Here is a 17,899-nt window from a genome sequence, read left to right as displayed (position 1 = left end):
TCATATATTCATCTCGAACCCAACCTAACCCTAATAAAAATGTTCTCCCTCCATTTTCACCAAATCTCTTTCAAACTCTCACATAAAATACAACCCACAATCTCCACCAAAAATTACAAATCCAAAAAAGCCAAAACTCACGTAACAGTATTACATTTGAAGTACAGCTTTGAAGTACTCCGAAGTGTCGAAGTGTCCTTAAGAAGGCGACGACGCAAGTAACGACCGAATAAAGAGTAACACCCAGAGCGGAAACGAGTGTCCTCAGCGGGATACGATTTGCTGTTTACACCATGGGTCCTTGGTGTTTAACGAAGCATGACAGACTCCTACGACGGGTGGTAAATCCTTGCAGAAATTATCGTCCCTCTCATTGTGGTTGCTTACATGGTTGGCAAAAAGCGGGTGCATGGGCCAATGGAGATTCGGCATTGTGAAGAGGATCGTTGAGTTGCCGCGTGGGCGAGCCAGAAATGGAGCGGAAGTCCTTCAGATCCTGGAGGAGCACCTTCTTGATTCTTCGCTGGCGGTCCAACGTTGCGGCTGAAACGTGACCGTTTGGTCCTGTAACAGGATTACAGAGGGGATAGATTAAATTTCGAGATATTTAGCAGGACCATTGCTATCCTTGGCGAGCGTGGACGGGAACAGTAGGATTTTCGCCAATATTTTGGCTGTTTAGCCTTTGTCGCCGGACAGTGGCCATTGTCGTGTGAAACGATGGGCGGAGAGTCGTTCCTTGAAAGGGAACTCGCCTCCTTCAGGACTATTGTACTTACGACCGCAGGAGGACCCGGTTGATACTTAATTTGCGGCACGCACTCGGTGACTCTCGAATTTGGACTCAAAATGCATTTTGTCAAGAATTTTTATTATTCGTGTTCATATGTGGCATTGCTAACTGGAGTACCAATCGAAATGGCTGCTTACAAATTTCACTCTGTGTCACATAAAATGCGTGTTTGTCAAGAATTTTTATTATTCACTGATGTTCTTATGTGGTGCTACTGATTAACAGTAGAACCAATCAGTCAAAATGGCTGTTTACAGGTTTCATGTGTACTATGCATACTACTTATTTTATACTGTGTGTACTTCTATTACATGCATGTACTTCTCTACTTATACCACATATGCTATACGTACTACAGTGCTTATACTTCCAATTATAGAAGAAATTTTGTAGATATTTTGTTCAATTACTATAAAATACCCCTACTATTCTAATACACCTTAATCCGCTACTTAATTTATTACAACAAGAATATAACAGATATCTCACACATTACCTTAACCTAACTAATTATATTAACACATGAGATATTGAAATTTCTGTTACTGGCATAGGAATGAATATATAATAATTTGTGAATGTATAATCTAATATATTGTCCTTCATATGCAAACTAAAATCGTGTGGTAGGTTCAGAAAGTTGTTTATATTATCACGGAGGTAAGAGGACGCATCCATTGACACTGTTCAACGACTCTATAAAGCTTCACTGCGGTCTTGGTATTTAGAGAACCTACGAAAACACTCGAGTTGTTGCGACAGCCGTCCACAACCGTCTATGTTTCAGATTGTTCCACGACCATTGTGTTCTCGTGCCAGTAATAACGTGTATTTATCTCGAGAGTGTCATGATTCTTTCGAACAGCACCTCTGTCTTACTATATTATAATTATATGTGGATTTTAGTTTGTGTAACTATATTTTTGTAGTGCATCTTCAACTATTTATTTTTATATTATAACTTTTTGTATTGGACTATATTTTATATGTTAGGTTAGGTTAATATTATTAAATAGGTCGAGTTAGGTTAGGTTCACATTGTTAAATAGCTTAAGTGAGGTTAGGTTAATATTGTTAAATAGGTTAAGTTAAGTTAGGTTCATATTGTATGTTGTAATTACTGTATTTACTGTATTGTATTATTTATTATATACATTTCTAAATTCTCATACATGCAAATTGTCAAACTTCCAAATTCATAAATATTTTTTTAATATTTCCAAACTTGGATAGAAATATATGTATATGAATAATAAATTTAAGTTTGATGTACAATTAAAAATTCTTGAATTTATGAATTATCACATATGCAAATTGCAAAATTTTTAAATTTGCAAATGTATGAATGTCTAACTCCTCAAACTTGAATACAAATGTATATCTATAATGTATATAAATTTCAAAGTTTTCAAATTATAAATTTTCAAACTCTCTTACGTATGAATTATCATATGTGCAAATTACACAACTTCTAAATCTGCAAAATATGTAAATATCCAACTCTCCAAACTTAAATAAAAGTTAAATAAAAATAAGTATAATAAATTTCCACGTTCTTACACATATGAATAATAACATATATTACCAAAGTCCCAAATTTACAAATGCATAAAAATTAATATTTCCAAACATCAACAGAAATATACAACATACCCAAAATTCCAAGAATTCCCATTCTCCCAAATTCCCGAATAATATTTCCAATTCCCCGGCCACAGAAATGTGTTACGAATTTCAGGCAGCGTGAATTTTCTAAAATTTTGTCAAAATTGTAACTCGTTTAAAGAAGAAAAAGAATTGTGGCGCGCGAGCACAGTGGACTTCCGTTACTCTTTTTCAAATCGAATCTCTCCCGGACGAACGTGGTTTATGGCATGCAAATTGGGTTCGACCTACTCTGCCGCCCTTTCTGCCAAACCTAAATCCTAATCCAATCCGATTCTACGTAAAGTCTACCTGCTCTGCACTTTTGTCGGAAACACCAACCTGAGAGCATAAGCATCTTAACCGGTAACCTTCATATGACAACTGTTTCCTTCAATTTCTGCTGCTGTAACCTCATTTTTACAGCTGCTTCGAAATTATAGGCACTTTATGTGCCTTTGTAGAAATAGATTATTGGGTCATTATTTATTTCTTTCGAAAAACGGTGATTCTGTTTAAATACACGGTAGTCTGTTTTATTTGAGAAGAAATATATTTTGTTGGGTAAGATGAAGTAATAATATGTAGGTTAAGTTAGGTTAAGTTATGTCGTTTTTAGCAAGAAGTAACATTTGGTCAATGTATGTATCAGCAATTTATTGTTCTTCGACGACTGCATACTCGATCTTAAATTATTTTAGGAATTTATTCTAGGTAACAGTAAATTTTAGAGTCAATTTTATTAAATAGACTGTTAAGTGTCAAGCATGATGCAGTTCCTCCGCCATAAGTAGTTAGGTTAGGTTAAAAAGCACTGTGATATACGTGTTGACAGATATAGAGATTGATTAATAAGCACAGAGACTGATTTTGACAATATTATATTACACATCTTATCTTCATAAAGACAAGAACGTTAGTTAAACACAAAAAAGAATAAATGGTTGCAGGAATCAGTTTCAATTTGCAAAATTTTGTGCTGAAAATATTTCTACAAATAGTAATCAATGTTTTAGATGAATAGTTGTAGAATAAACAACCTTGATCAACAATAATTCTCCTCATAATAAAAAAAATAACTATTAACAACCATGTTACACAGGATTAACAACTATGATTTTAACAACAAGATTTTACTTAAACACATAAGATTTAGTTTAATTAAACTTGTAATAATACATCATCTCAAAATACTACAAAACTTGCTAAACCAAATATATAAATCATATAAAAATTGTTGAAATATAAATGTAATCAACCATAATCTGCGTGTTCACTTACAAAGAATACTATTGGTTTCGCCTCACCCCACGATACGTCTGTTTACGTGTACATATTTAACGTTACACGACGACACTTACTCACGACCCCTTTCAGTTCCCATTATGGTGGACGATTAACAAAACAGGGGATCACCTTTGTTGTCGACTTTGACCACCGCCATTATTCGCTATAGAGGCTGCGGCACGCGACAGCTGCCCGATAATATCGATGTCCTTCGATCCTTGCGATATTGAGACGTCTATGTCCTTTGACAACCCTTATCGACCCTCATTTGTCTTGTCATTCGACATTTTACTTTTCTTTTTCAAATTAGACAGTTAACGACTGTTGTCTGTTCATTAAGTGAACATTCTACGGGCATATTCATTTTTGTTGTTATACTAATTATTATGGGTGCATTAGCATATTTTATTATAGTGATTATTGTGCATTATTTGATATATTCGTTTTTGATGCTGTACTGTGTGATTATGGTATCATTATAATATTAGGATGTTATTGTTAGGTATTATTATGAGTTATCATGTATTAGTATATTGCAATATTATCATTTTACAAGGTAGTTAGTAATAAGAAACATAAGCGTTCTTATGTGGAATTATTTTGCTTTTAAATTATAACTCTAAGCTATTTTTACTGGGATAAATATGACTGTAGTCTGACTAATTTAAATATGACTATGCTTCATGTAGTTCCAATATAAATATACTACGACTAGCTCATATTTAGACTGAATTTTGCAATAAATCATTTAAAGTGTACTGTGGACAACCCAGTCCTTGGCGCGTAGGAGGCTGACCCAAGCTTATAGGACATATAGGAATTTGGGGAGTTTGGAGAATTTAGGGTATTTGGAATTTGGAGAATTTGGAATCTTGGGAAATTTGGAATTTGGGGAATTTGGAATTTGGGGAATTTGGAATTTGGGGAATTTGGAATTTGAGGAATTTGGAATTTGGGGAATTTGGAATTTGGGGAATTTGGAATTTGAGGAATTTGGAATTAGAAGAATTTGGAATTTGAAGAATTTGGAATTTGGGAAATTTGGAATTTGGGAAATCTGGAATTTGGGGAATGTGGAATTTGAGGAATTTGGAATTTGAGGAATATGGAATTTGAGGAATATGGAATTTGAGGAATATGGAATTAGAAGAATTTGGAATTTGAAGAATTTGGAATTTGGGAAATTTGGAATTTGGGGAATCTGGAATTTGGGGAATGTGGAATTTGGGGAATTTGGAATTTGGGGATTCTGGAATTTGGGAAATCTGGAATTTGGGGAATTTGGAATTTGAGGAATTTGGAATTTGAGGAATATGGAATTTGAGGAATTTGGAATTAGAAGAATTTGGAATTTGGGAAATTTGGAATTTGGGGAATCTGGAATTTGGGAAATCTGGAATTTGGGGAAAGTGGAATTTGGAGAATTTGGAATTTGGGGAATCTGGAATCTTGGGAATTTGGAATGTAGGGAATTTGGAATTTGAAATTTGGGGAATTTGAAATTTGGGAATTTGGGGAATTTGGAATTTGAGGAATTTGGAATTTGGGGAATTTGGAATTTGGGAAATTTGGAATTTGGGGAATCTGGAATTTGGTAAATCTGGAATTTTGGGGAATGTGAAATTTGGGGATTCTGGAATTTGGGGAATCTGGAATTTGGGAAATCTGGAATTTGGGAAATCTGGAATTTGGGAAATCTGGAATTTTGGGGAATGTGGAATTTGGGGAATCTGGGGAATACGCTTAATACGTATCTGGGGAATACGCCTCCTACCCCACCTTGTGACATTCTAACGTTCGAGGTAGCCACTCAAAATATTTGCCTCAGTTACTCTTTTCTAGATCAAAGAGTAGATATAACAATATACGACACTAGACAAGGCAACCTACCTCCTAAAGAGAGACAGAGATAACCAATTTAAATGCCCAAATCAAAAGAATCGGGTGTACGCATGTGCATAGTGTAGAAGTATGGCGGTCGAAAAAGAATAGTTTAAACCTGCACATTCACCAGTAATTTATTTGTAATAAATATTTTGTGATATCTCTGTAACACATTTATCTGTAATTTCTTGTGATATATAATTTTTCATTTTCTTCGAAGTTATTTGTAATAATCATTTCCGTAATACATATTCTTCAAATATATTTTGTAGAGCAATCATTTTGGTATATTCTTTTCTTTTTCAACTTTTCAACGCCGTAAAATTGATAAAACTACCTCAAAAGACAATATTATATACAGAAAATTTATTACGAATATATTCAAAATTATTAGAGATTGACATGAAAATAAATTTGCTAGATTTAAATTTCCCGCTCGTACGACCAATTTAAAGGGACAGCTTTCGAGAGATCAAAGGTACAGAGAGTGTCGCCTCTGGTTTACTCTGTGGTTTAGATATCCATTTTCCTATTCTGATTGGGTCCCTTCCACAGTCCAATGACGACCTGGGCCAGCCTTCTATGCTCCAAGAACAAGTTTATCGACAGTACGTGACCCACAAGAAAGAACAGAAAGTCCGTTGAAGAGTGCCTGTTGAAATCTCAAGCCGGGAAACAAGGAAGCCCGACGGGACTGGCACGATAGAGTTTATAAATTATGAATATTTAAGCAGAGAGAGAGACTCTGGCACGGAAACGATATTTTCCTATCTCCCGGTGCAATAACGTCGCGCAACGTAAAAGGGATGCTTAGGAAACAGGATAGTACACGTCGCTAAAACGGCAGCATCCCTTTGAGAGGAGCGGCGTCAAAGCTAATGGACCTTCTCTCTCTTCGACTCGCTTACTACTCGTTCTCTATCGTGTTTCTCTACGCTTTCTACCGGATTCTCTCCTCCCTCACTCACCGTTTTCCTTCCCCTTTTCATGCTCGCCCGTTTCTGCCGTGTCTACGCGGCCTCACAAAGGGGCTCGCAAGGGGCGAATCCCAGAAGCCCTGCTAATGTTTAGTACCAGTTGATTGCAAGCTCGTTAGAATATGCATAAAACATCATTGTTAAATGCTCTTTCTGCTTTCTCTACAGACTACCTACGGAGAATTTAATGGATACATGGGTTACGTCTGTCTGTCTAATGTGGCGTGCAGCCACAGAAATGTATCGTTTAACTCGGTTCGAAGAGCTTCTCTGAAACATGCACAAAGGGTAAAGTTAATTATCGTATTTCGCTGTGTGTATAGATCGCTGTCTGTCGTTGTTGGATACAAAATAATGAGTACATTGAAGGCTTGTTTTTAGGTTAGGAATGTTTTAAACGTGTTAACTGCGATTTAGTTTTTTGGTGACGAATTGGTTTAGATTACGTTTCTGTTTTGTCTTGAGTGTTCAATATGTTTTTTAAAATTTAACAAATTTTTTTTGCAGCATATTTCGTATGCTATATTTATTTTTGTGAAAATTAATATAATTAATGTCATACGGTTCAATGCAACGTCAGCCATTTTGTGTTAAGAGTACTTATAGTATGTGCAGGTTAAATTTGTATCTTTCCCATGTTGTCCCTAAAATAAATTGAACTTGCATCTTTCTCAAATTTTCCCTAAAACAAATTAAATTTGTATGTCCCATATTTTTTCTAAAATAATAAACGAAACTCCTATCTCTCCCAAATTTTCAGTAAAGAAGAAGCGATAACCAATCACAGAATAATTATATAAAACGTTCGATCAGCGTGGTTAAGTGGATTTCGAAAGTTTCGCCCGTGTTTAACGACAAGGTGAAATCTTGAAATTTGGTTTATCGGATCGTCCGGTCCGCGAACGTTTAGGGGAGAGTTTGAAAACCGATTAGGAGTGTATTTGGAAGCATCAAAACTAACGGATACCTTGTGCAGTCCACTTGCAGTCCGAAACTCCGAGCGTCCGGGCTTCGAAGTTGTTGCCCGCCTCACCACGACATTTATTAACCCTTGCCATCGTAGTTATCCCTGTATCTGGATTACCCGGACTATCGGAAAAGCAGAGATTAACGCTGCACAATCTACAAAATGCACCTCTCGACAATGTTAAAAATAACCGTATTTTGCTACCAGTTTCACACCCTTTTCCTGAATTGAAAATATAGTTGCAGAGAAAAATTTCCGAACGATATCGATTTTTATATTTCGGTTGGAATTGAATCTACAATGTTGCAACGCTCACGATTTTTCTCCCACTCGCAGCCATCTTACGAAAGAAAGTTTAGAACAATATTTGCAAGGTATGAAGTGCACAATAGATATTAGTAAAGCAAATTTTGAAAACAGTTTGTTCTCTTGGCAAAGTCAAGGTCACCTTGGGTTTTTTAAATAGGAATATACATTTTTTTTATTCATAGCTTTAGAGGACATCGAGACGAATTCAAAACACGTGTTACATGATATTTTTATTAACATATTACTCGATTTACAGAAGTGGAAATGTGAAGTAAAAGACCGGAATATTACGTGATGGAAGGCGGCATACATTTTGAACATGTAATTAAATAAAGTGTATTTTTCTTACAATCTTGTCGCGTGTTTTCATTCAGTAATCTCTTCGGAATCAAATAATGGTTACACTGCCAAAGTCAAAAGCTAAGTACTTCACTTCTTACGTTCATTTTTATTAAACATATACGTTTGGGAACTTTTAAAATTGTACAATAGATTTTTTCTCAAAATAATGCTGAATACTAATGCAGTGGCGGTTCGAGGGTTGAGATGTCTTATCGCTTTCTTCGAAGAATCGTTTTAACGCGATCCAATTTTACGATTAAATAGACCCCGAAGAGCAAAAAACCTTCGAATTAGTAATTCTATATTGGGACGATCAGATACGATTCCTAACCTCGAAGAAGTATAACAAGGTGTGCGATGTTTTTACACGACGAATTTTTTAGGTTATCGGACCTCTTAAGTTTCTATACAATCATGGAAGCCACGTGAAACCAGAACGATCTGTCAAAATACAATAAAACATGAAAGGAAGAATTTTACTTGAGGTGCCTTTGTATTCTTCTGGAGGGAGATAAACGGATTTTCTTCAAATTTGTAATTGTGCTATTTAGGTTACATTTGTGGGCAATTTTAGGTTGAAATGTAAAAGTGTTGAAGATAAATCCTGTGATGAAACGTTGAATATAATAACATAACATAAATAACATTTTATGTACTCATTAAACGTATTAGTATTTGAGGTTAGGAATCTATTGACAACTAAGTTATCAATTTGTTAAATTTTGTGGATTATTGATGATGAGTAAATGTTAATATAATTTCATAATGGAAAGAAAATATTGGGTAACATAATATAACAAGTATTAAATATTAAGAAGGATTAAATTGAAAAATATAGATTTCGTTCTAAATTTTGTTTACAAGTTATATTTATAGTGTATTGCATTATACAGGACGTTTTAATTTTTGATATTATTCTAAATAATAATTATAAAAGTAATTGTAAAACATTATTTAGGAGAACTACAATTATAAAGTGTTTTATTATACATTGACATTTTAACTGTACACATTATTTTAAATAACAGTTACAATTGCAAATATTATTTAAAATAATTATAGTATTATAGTTCAAATAATTACAGTTGTAAAATAATTGTATGTGTCATGTTACATATGGACATTTTACCTTTTTCGATTATTCTAAATAATAATTACAAAGATAATTATAACTATTACTCAGAACAATTACATCTATGTGTCTTATTAACACAGTTTCAATTTAACTACAAAGCGTGATGTTTAATATTTCGATACGATATAATAACTGTATAAACAAATATAAAATAGAACGATGTGGACCAATGTTATGCGTTCCGACACAGAATGGTCCCTCGTTCGTGTGCAGACAGTGTGCGTAACACATAGATACGTGGTCCATTGTGCGTAGTCGCTAAAATGCTCTTCTCGCGACCGAATAATGGCGATAATTGTGACGAAATGGAGTGTCATTGTGGGGAAAAAAGGTGCTATAACGATCGAGGATGGCGCAGCGAGTAAGTGGCAGATGCATAGCGTTCGGTTGACAGCTCCTCCGATTTCTTTTCTAGTGTATCGAGTCGAGTTGCTTTCTTTCATCGCTTCCACTCGTATTGTGATCCTATGGAGCAATTATATAGAGCACTTGAATGATAACTTTTGAGGTTAGGTCGGTGAAAGTGAGATGTTGAGGAGTTTACTAGCACTTACTGTTTGAATTTTACTTGCAGTTCAAATTTTAACAATTGTGAAGAAACAATTACAATAATGAATATAATAATACTATGAGAATGATGATGATAATTTTAACAATTGTTAAGAAACAATTACAATAATGAATCTAATAATACTATGAGAATGATGATGATAATTTTAACATTTCTTAAGAAACAATTACAATAATTGTAATAGTAATACTATGAGAATGATAATGACAATTTTAACAATTGCTAAGAAAAAATTACAGTAATGATTATAATAATACTATGAGAATGATAATGACAATTTTAACAATTGCTAAGAAAAAATTACAGTAATGATTATAATAATACTATGAGAATGATAATGACAATTTTAACAATTGCTAAGAAAAAATTACAGTAATGATTATAATAATACTATGAGAATGATAATGACAATTTTAACAATTGCTAAGAAAAAATTACAGTAATGATTATAATAATACTATGAGAATGATGATGATAATTTTAACAATTGTTAAGAAAAAATTACAATAATGAATATAATAATACTATGGGAATGATCATGGTAATTTTAATAATTCTTAAGAAACAATTGCAATAATGGTAATAGTAATACTATGAGAATGATAATGACAATTTTAACAATTGCTAAGAAAAAATTACAGTAATGATTATAATAATACTATGAGAATGATAATGACAATTTTAACAATTACTAAGAAAAAATTACAGTAATGATTATAATAATACTATGAGAATGATGATGATAATTTTAACAATTGTTAAGAAAAAATTACAATAATGAATATAATAATACTATGGGAATGATCATGGTAATTTTAATAATTCTTAAGAAACAATTGCAATAATGAATATAATAATATTATGAGAATGATCATGACAATTTTAACAATTGTGAAAAGAAAGTTACAATAATGGTAATAGTGATACTATAAGAATAATGATAATAATTTTAACAATTGTTAAGAAAAAATTACAATAATGGTAATGGTAATACTATAGGAATGATAATGATAATAGTAGTAATAGTATAAATAGTATTATAAAGACAATAATGATAGAAGTAACATTGGGATAATAGTAATAAACATTGTAATTTTATAGTAATAATAATGGTATTGATGAAGGTAATAGTTATTATGGCAATATGGTAATGGTAATAATAGTCAACATCAAACTACAATAATAGTAATAATAATAATAACAGTGATTATAGTAATAATAACAGTAATACTTAATATTGGCAACAATGTTAATAGCAACAATAGTAGTAGTAATACTGTAATAATAATAATAATGTCCATAGTATAACTATATTAATGGTAATAATAATAATAGTATAACTGTGAAAAATTAGGTAATATTAATAGTAATTCTATGGTAACAATAATAATATTATAGTAACACCAATAATTGTAGTGGCATCAATAATGGTGCAAGTATAGTGACACTAGTAATAATAATATTCATTGTGAAAATATTCAAAAAGACAGTACTGTAATAGTACTGTTTATAATATAATATAGTAAAGTACATAATAGTTGTATTTTAATAATAATAATAATAATAGCAATGTCATAGATATAACAACAATGATAACAATAATACCATTGTACTAATAATAATAGTAATAGTGATACATTCATGATGGTAATAATATTTATAACTAATACTACAGCAACAATAAAATTAATATTATTATACAGTAATATAGTACTTGAAATAATGGTAACTCTAATATTAGAGTAATACATGTAACAGCAAGATATGCAAGATCAGTGATTGAATATGTAGAATCTGTGTGTTATTATACTTGGACATTCTACCTTTTACCATCACTCTAAATAATAATTACAAAAGTAACTGCAAGATCCATAATCCAACCTGTAAGATCTGCACCAGTCAGCTATAATCAAATACCTCAAACAGCAAATCAAAAAATCAAAATTTTTCAGCGATATAGTCAACCTATACAGAGATACTTGAAATGAGAATGATCGAGGGTACCATTTCAATTACCATTTCAATTCGCCATGGACAGGGTTGTATACGGCGATTGATACGAATCAACGTTGTATTTCCGTGGACCGGTAGGTAAAAGCGGAAGAACCGCGGGAGTAGGGGAGGGTAAAAAAAGGGGGGTGATATACGTAAAGGAGAGGGGAGGTGGAGTTTCGTAGGGGCCGCGGAGGGGCGCGAGGCTGTTATTTGCAATGAAACGCAACAATTGCAATCGGAGTCGATGCACGCCGACAGCGTTCGTAAACGCGCCATATTGCAGCTGGGTCGGCCGGCAAAAATAGTGTTTTTGTGCAAGCCGAAACGGCAGATATGAAACCAGCATGGCGGATGCTTACAAATAGTTGCAGGGCGTCGCCTCCATATAAATGCGACCGGCCGGTCCCGTTTTCTTTTGTTCGTCGATCGAGCACTGGCTCGAAAAAGGACTATGTGAAAAGAGGGTAGGAACGTCCACGAAATTTCCTCCCCTTTCGATTTTATACGTAGCATTTGATCGTTACTCCTTAGGGATGCTGGGTCAATTAACGGATATGCTTTCTTTTTCGAGCATTTCGTAATACTTAACAAGTTTTGTAATTTGATTTTGTTTTGTACTCTTAGGGTTATGTCTTGAAACACTATGGCACATTATCGTTGTTCAGTTTGATGCAAATGTGGATTGTCATAGTATAGGTATTATTATAGTGTTACTATTTTGATAGTATTACTATAACTATAGTATAATAATATTACTATATTACTATAGTATTACTGACATTATTATAGTAGTAGTGTTATTGTTATAGTACTAACATTATCAAGGTATTATTACTGTTATGGTATTGCCACTATAGGAGTATTATTATAGTGTTACTACTTTTATAGTACTACTATTGGTATTATTATAGCAGTCCTTGTTATAGTACTAACATTATCAAGGTATTTTTACTGTTATAGTATTGCCACCACAGGAGTATTATTATAGTGTTACTATTCTTATAGTATTACTATTGGTATTATTATAGTAGTATTGTAATTGTTATAGTACTAACATTATCAAGGTATTATTACTGTTATAATATTAGTACTATAGGAGTATTATTATAGTGTTACTATATTTATGGTATTACTATTGGTATTATTATAGTAGTATTGTTATTGTTACTGTACTTACATTATCAAGGTATTATTACTCTTACAGTATTGCTATTGATATTATTATAGTAGTATTGTTATTGTTAGTGTCATTGTTATAATACTAACATTATCAAGGTATTATTACTGTTATAGTATTACTACCACTGGAGTATTATGACTGCTATAGTATTAACATTGACAGAGTACTATTACTGGTATAGTATTATTGTTACCATAGTTTCATTATTAATATTATCACATCATCACTACTATCATAGTATCTCCATTATAGTATTACTACCAATAATATTACCATTTCTTTTTAATACCATTAATATAGTATTATTACTATTGCTATACTATTAACATTACCATAGCTACTATCACCAACATATAGCTGTAATTACAGTATTATAGGATTATAGTATTTCCACAACGTTACTGTCATCATAGTACTATCATCATAGTACTTCCAACAAAATAGTATTACCTTACTATTAATATAATAATTTTATTATCACACTATTGCCATTGCCATAATGCTTCATACGAAGACGAAGTAAATTAAGATACTGAAATAACAGATTTTGACAATGCAACTTATGTAAAACGAAAAGTGTCATATCATATCTATACAATCTGTTATATTTAAGCCTTTTATCATATCAGGCAATCATTCACTTTCTGATAAAAGTGTCTGTCTATTAAAATTATTCCAGCTATCTTATTTAAATCTTTCTTTTGCTATTACGCTCTTTCTTGATAAAACTTGATCATGATTTTTTGGATCTGAAAAACCCAGATACCCTATCTATAACAACGTTCAACATTGACCCACCATGTGAATCAAGATAGCTTCTATAATTGGTACCAATTTCATTACATTTATCTTATAACATAAATTTATTGAAATCACAAAACGCCAAAATAACCCAAAAGACCCGACATTTCAAAGAATTCCTTAATCAGACCCAACACGTAAGAAAGGATAAGAACTTGCAAAAGCAGCCCATAAATCATCGCAGCAAAAATGAAAATAATTGTATGAATGGTATTCCTACCGCATACGTCATAAGCAGCCAAACCGAAGTATTGCTCGAAATCAGTCAACAAGAACACTACATCGTCCACCGGATTCCCGACACTCGAGGAGGCCGCTATTAACATCGAAGCCGAGTAAACTAGCGCCATTCGTGGAGGGCCGTGTTGGACTGAAGGGCGAGGGGAGTTGGACAGGGAGGGGGACGAGGGGGTAGACGTGTCATCGGTGGTCGTACTATGATATCGAGCTTTGTAGCCGGCTAAGATAAGAGGACAACGCGAACGGTATCCCAGCACCATCACACAAGGCGATGTTACCTACCACATCTAGCCCCACCACATCCCAGCTCAGGTAGATTACGGAATTCAGGATCAATATCCATCGAGGTAGGTGTGGCGTCTGGCAGAGGGTTCCATCTTCGTCCGTCCTCTGTTTGCTTATTGGTCGCAGAACCGGTAGACGTGTTCCTGCTCCGCAGCCTGGGAGCCGTGGATAAACGGGCGGAGCCTGGCCATCCCATGGGACCCGCAGGGAGGGGGAGGGCATCGGTGCTCCTGGCAGACCGAATCGTAAATCATGACCAGTCGGTTGCTCGAAGCGTATCGTGACAAACAGGCCGAAAACCGTTGCCAAACATCGAGCCATTTCGTAATTTCGTTTCGCGTCGATCAGTGCCGATTTTCATCGATGATTTACCGACGCTCGTGAAGTTTCATGTGAAACGTGCGAAATACTGGAACCGAACACGATGTGCAGCAACGAGAGCCCGCCGCCCGCGAAGGAGCCGCTAGCCGTCGGCTTGGGCAACCCCATGGCAGGATTTTTACCGGGACTGGAACATTACCGTCTACAATTGTATCATTACGCGATGGCAGAGAGGTTGAGGTTAGCTCAGCAACTTCACCCTCAGCACCCAGGAGTCGGACACCCGCCTTCGAGTGCTCCTGCTCATCTGGGGATGGGTCCAGGCTTCCCTGCGCCCTTGCCGCTCTACCCCGCGGCCGGCTACCCCAGCAGATTGGCCTTGTCCATGGCTCTTCTGCACCCGCATCATCAACGGATACCCGAAGAGCCCAAACCGCAGCACAGTTACATCGGTCTAATCGCCATGGCCATATTGTCCTCCCCAGAGAAGAAGTTGGTCCTGTCGGACATTTATCAGCACATCCTCGAACACTATCCCTACTTTCGGACCCGTGGACCTGGCTGGAGGAACTCCATCAGACATAATCTCTCCCTGAACGACTGTTTCGTGAAGTCAGGCAGGAGTGCCAACGGCAAGGGCCATTATTGGGCGATCCACCCGGCGAATCTGGAGGACTTCCGGCGCGGGGACTTCAGGAGACGCAAAGCTCAGAGAAAAGTAAGGAGACACATGGGTCTGGCGGTCGACGAAGAGCCCGACAGTCCGAGTCCTCCTCCCTTGCCCGCCACGCCGCCTCCGCCCGCGACCCTGGGGTCCCCAGTGGCCTCGCAACCGATACCGGGGATCTGGACCCCTCATCATCCGCATCATCAGCAACAGCAGCAACAGTTTCAGGGCCAAACGCTGCGGCAGTCCTCGTTCCAGCCGTCCAGGAAGAGGCAGTTCGACGTGGCGTCACTCCTCGCGCCCGACGATCAGCATCAGATCGAATCCGATCTGAGATCCGCCAAGTCGAGGAGGTTCAGCTGTAGCGAGGACGAGCTGCACGACCTCCAGGAGGTCGAGCCCGACGAAGAGGACGTCGACGTGGACGTCGTGGCCGAGACGAACGCTCTGCCGTCCCCTAACACGCCTTCGGCCAGTCCCGAATCCAAGGTCGTGTCACCCGCAGGACACTGGACCAATCAGAGCCTGCAGAACGCGAACGGCCAACAGATACCTGGACTGCATCTTCAGAATCATCTTCAAGTGAGAAGTTACTACGTGCCCGCCAGCTCGACGGGGCCCAGCGTCTAATGGATCCTGTGCGAGTGTTTTGGACTCGACTGGGTCCGTCGGTGGGGACCTTTGGATGGATGTTCGATACGCGGTGCTGGAAATTCGCGTAAGGACGAACCACGTCTCGAAACGGACGGCGACAGTGACAGTTTCCAGGTTGGGGAGTTTTTTGTGCCAAATTGAGGAGACTCGAATGTTGGTATGGTCGAGATATAGCGAGGTCGTAAGGAAACGTGGAGCTGAAGAAGTCCTAAGAGAAAATGATTACGATGTTCGATTAAATGATGAACATGCGCGGGTACCATTTGTGAAGGGTGGTTCTGCAGAGACTTCTCTACGCGGTATAGAGGTGATATAATGGGAGACTTTATTACGACCTCGCTATATCGTGACAGAGGAACTTTATTGTAGAAGTTGTACATACATTTTGAGAGAGTCCCCTGTTAATTTTTGATCGCTCGTCGGTTCGGAGACGATAAACTTTTCTAGTTCGAAACGGTACGTGAACTCTCGTGTAACACATGTTAGACAAGAACCTAAATATATGTGTACTATATTAAATGAATGTATAAGGAAGATACATACGTGTAGATGGAAGTTTGAGGTTAGAATTCCACCGCGTGCTCGCTGTGTTAACCTTTTACGATAGGTAGGAATTTTAGGGGAACGTGAGTGTAAGCCTGAGTCGAAATATAAATTCTATTTTGGTATTCTGAAGTACTTTCATTTTCTTATAAAAATTTTTTTGCATTTCTTGTACAAATTCGCTGTTTTGCATTATTTATTCTGTAATTGCTTTTGCAATTATCAGAAGTCAACAGAAGAAGTCAAAGAAACAGAAATCAAAGTTAAAGTTTATCTTTAAAACAGCAAAATTTTTACACAAATGGAATTAAAAAATTTATGCAAAATAGCAACGATTTTTTGGTAATTAAGGAAGATATATTGTTATTAAAAATATGCATTATTTCAAAATTTCTGGTAATTAAATTTTTTAATTTCGTTTTTGACCCCGAGGGTTTATATTTGTATGTATTTTACACAGCAAAAATTATTGAAAATATGTAATAATGTTTATAACCCAGAAAAATTATGAAAATAATTAAATTAATTTTAGAATCAAGCTTTTTGGAAATATGTACTTTCTTGTACAATTATTTATATAATTTATTACATTTTTCAAAATTTAGATTTAATACTGTACAAAAATTTCTTGAATTGTATAAATCAGAACATGATTATATGAATTTTCAAATTTACCTTATTAAGGTTAATAAATTTACCTTATTATAATCTTATTATTTTCAATATCAAGACATAAGTAATTTGAGAAAATTAAATAATTTCCAATTCTTTCATTTTCAAAAATTAAAAATTCTAAAATTTATTAAACAAGGAAACAATTGTATAAATTCTGAAAGTTATACAATTTTATTGTACTTATTATTGAGTGATAGTAATTTTCTCCACAAATTATCATTAAATTAATATTCACAATTTTTTTAAATTAAAAATTCAAAAATTTGATGTATGAGTAAAATAATTATTTAAACTTTGCAAATTGCATAACGATTTTATTATACTTATTAAAAATAACAAGTTATATGATGAAAGAGGCAATTATTCAAATATTTATATTTATATAATAAGTTCATTATTGCAATCAATAGTCAACATAATCTTTTTAAATAATGGAAAAATGATTTTCTATATTCCACATATCAAAACTCTGCAAAGAATTTTGATAAAAAAAGAAGATCATTCAGAACTTGATTTCGGACATTATCAATGAAATTAGTATATAAAAATTTCAATTACGTCAAAATATGTTAAAAATTAAAAAATTGAAAAGTGTGTAAACAGAACCCAGGGGTCAAAAACTTGAAACA

The 17,899-nt window shown here is 34.9% G+C and overlaps 2 protein-coding genes across 3 annotated transcripts; one reads left to right on the top strand and one right to left on the bottom strand.

Annotated features, from left to right (window-relative positions):
* LOC143264589 (uncharacterized) lies at nucleotides 1–14,409 on the bottom strand. 2 transcript variants are annotated; one of them, XM_076532496.1, is made up of 2 exons: nucleotides 14,106–14,409; nucleotides 1–564 (listed from the first exon to the last, which is right to left on the bottom strand). In XM_076532496.1, exons 1-2 carry the CDS (start codon nucleotides 14,383–14,385, stop codon nucleotides 371–373), a joined length of 474 nt encoding a protein of 157 aa, XP_076388611.1. In that variant the 5' UTR covers nucleotides 14,386–14,409; the 3' UTR covers nucleotides 1–370. The 2 variants fall into 2 exon arrangements, with proteins under 2 accessions (XP_076388611.1, XP_076388612.1); XM_076532497.1 differs by lacking the exon at nucleotides 1–564 and adding an exon at nucleotides 9,188–9,803.
* Nucleotides 14,410–14,494: 85 nt separating this feature from the next.
* fd102C (forkhead domain 102C) lies at nucleotides 14,495–17,143 on the top strand. The gene has a single exon (XM_003702515.3). It carries the CDS (start codon nucleotides 14,835–14,837, stop codon nucleotides 16,026–16,028), a length of 1,194 nt encoding a protein of 397 aa, XP_003702563.1. The 5' UTR covers nucleotides 14,495–14,834; the 3' UTR covers nucleotides 16,029–17,143.
* Nucleotides 17,144–17,899: the final 756 nt, after the last annotated feature.

Source organism: Megachile rotundata, chromosome 6, assembly GCF_050947335.1.
Source record: "Megachile rotundata isolate GNS110a chromosome 6, iyMegRotu1, whole genome shotgun sequence".
Taxonomy (NCBI): Eukaryota; Metazoa; Arthropoda; class Insecta; order Hymenoptera; family Megachilidae; genus Megachile; species Megachile rotundata.
The sequence above is the reverse complement of the archived record's forward strand: the minus strand, read 5'-3'. Positions and strand labels throughout refer to the sequence as shown.

Excerpts from the sequence above, each read along its gene's own strand:
- LOC143264589 (XM_076532496.1), bottom strand. The coding sequence starts at position 14,385 with ATGGTGCTGGGATACCGTTCGCGTTGTCCTCTTATCTTAGCCGGCTAC. Across the intron at positions 565-14,105 it reads GGCTGCTTATGACGTATGCG|GACCAAACGGTCACGTTTCA; the intron begins GTAGGAATACCA and ends ATCCTGTTACAG.
- fd102C (XM_003702515.3), top strand. The coding sequence starts at position 14,835 with ATGTGCAGCAACGAGAGCCCGCCGCCCGCGAAGGAGCCGCTAGCCGTC.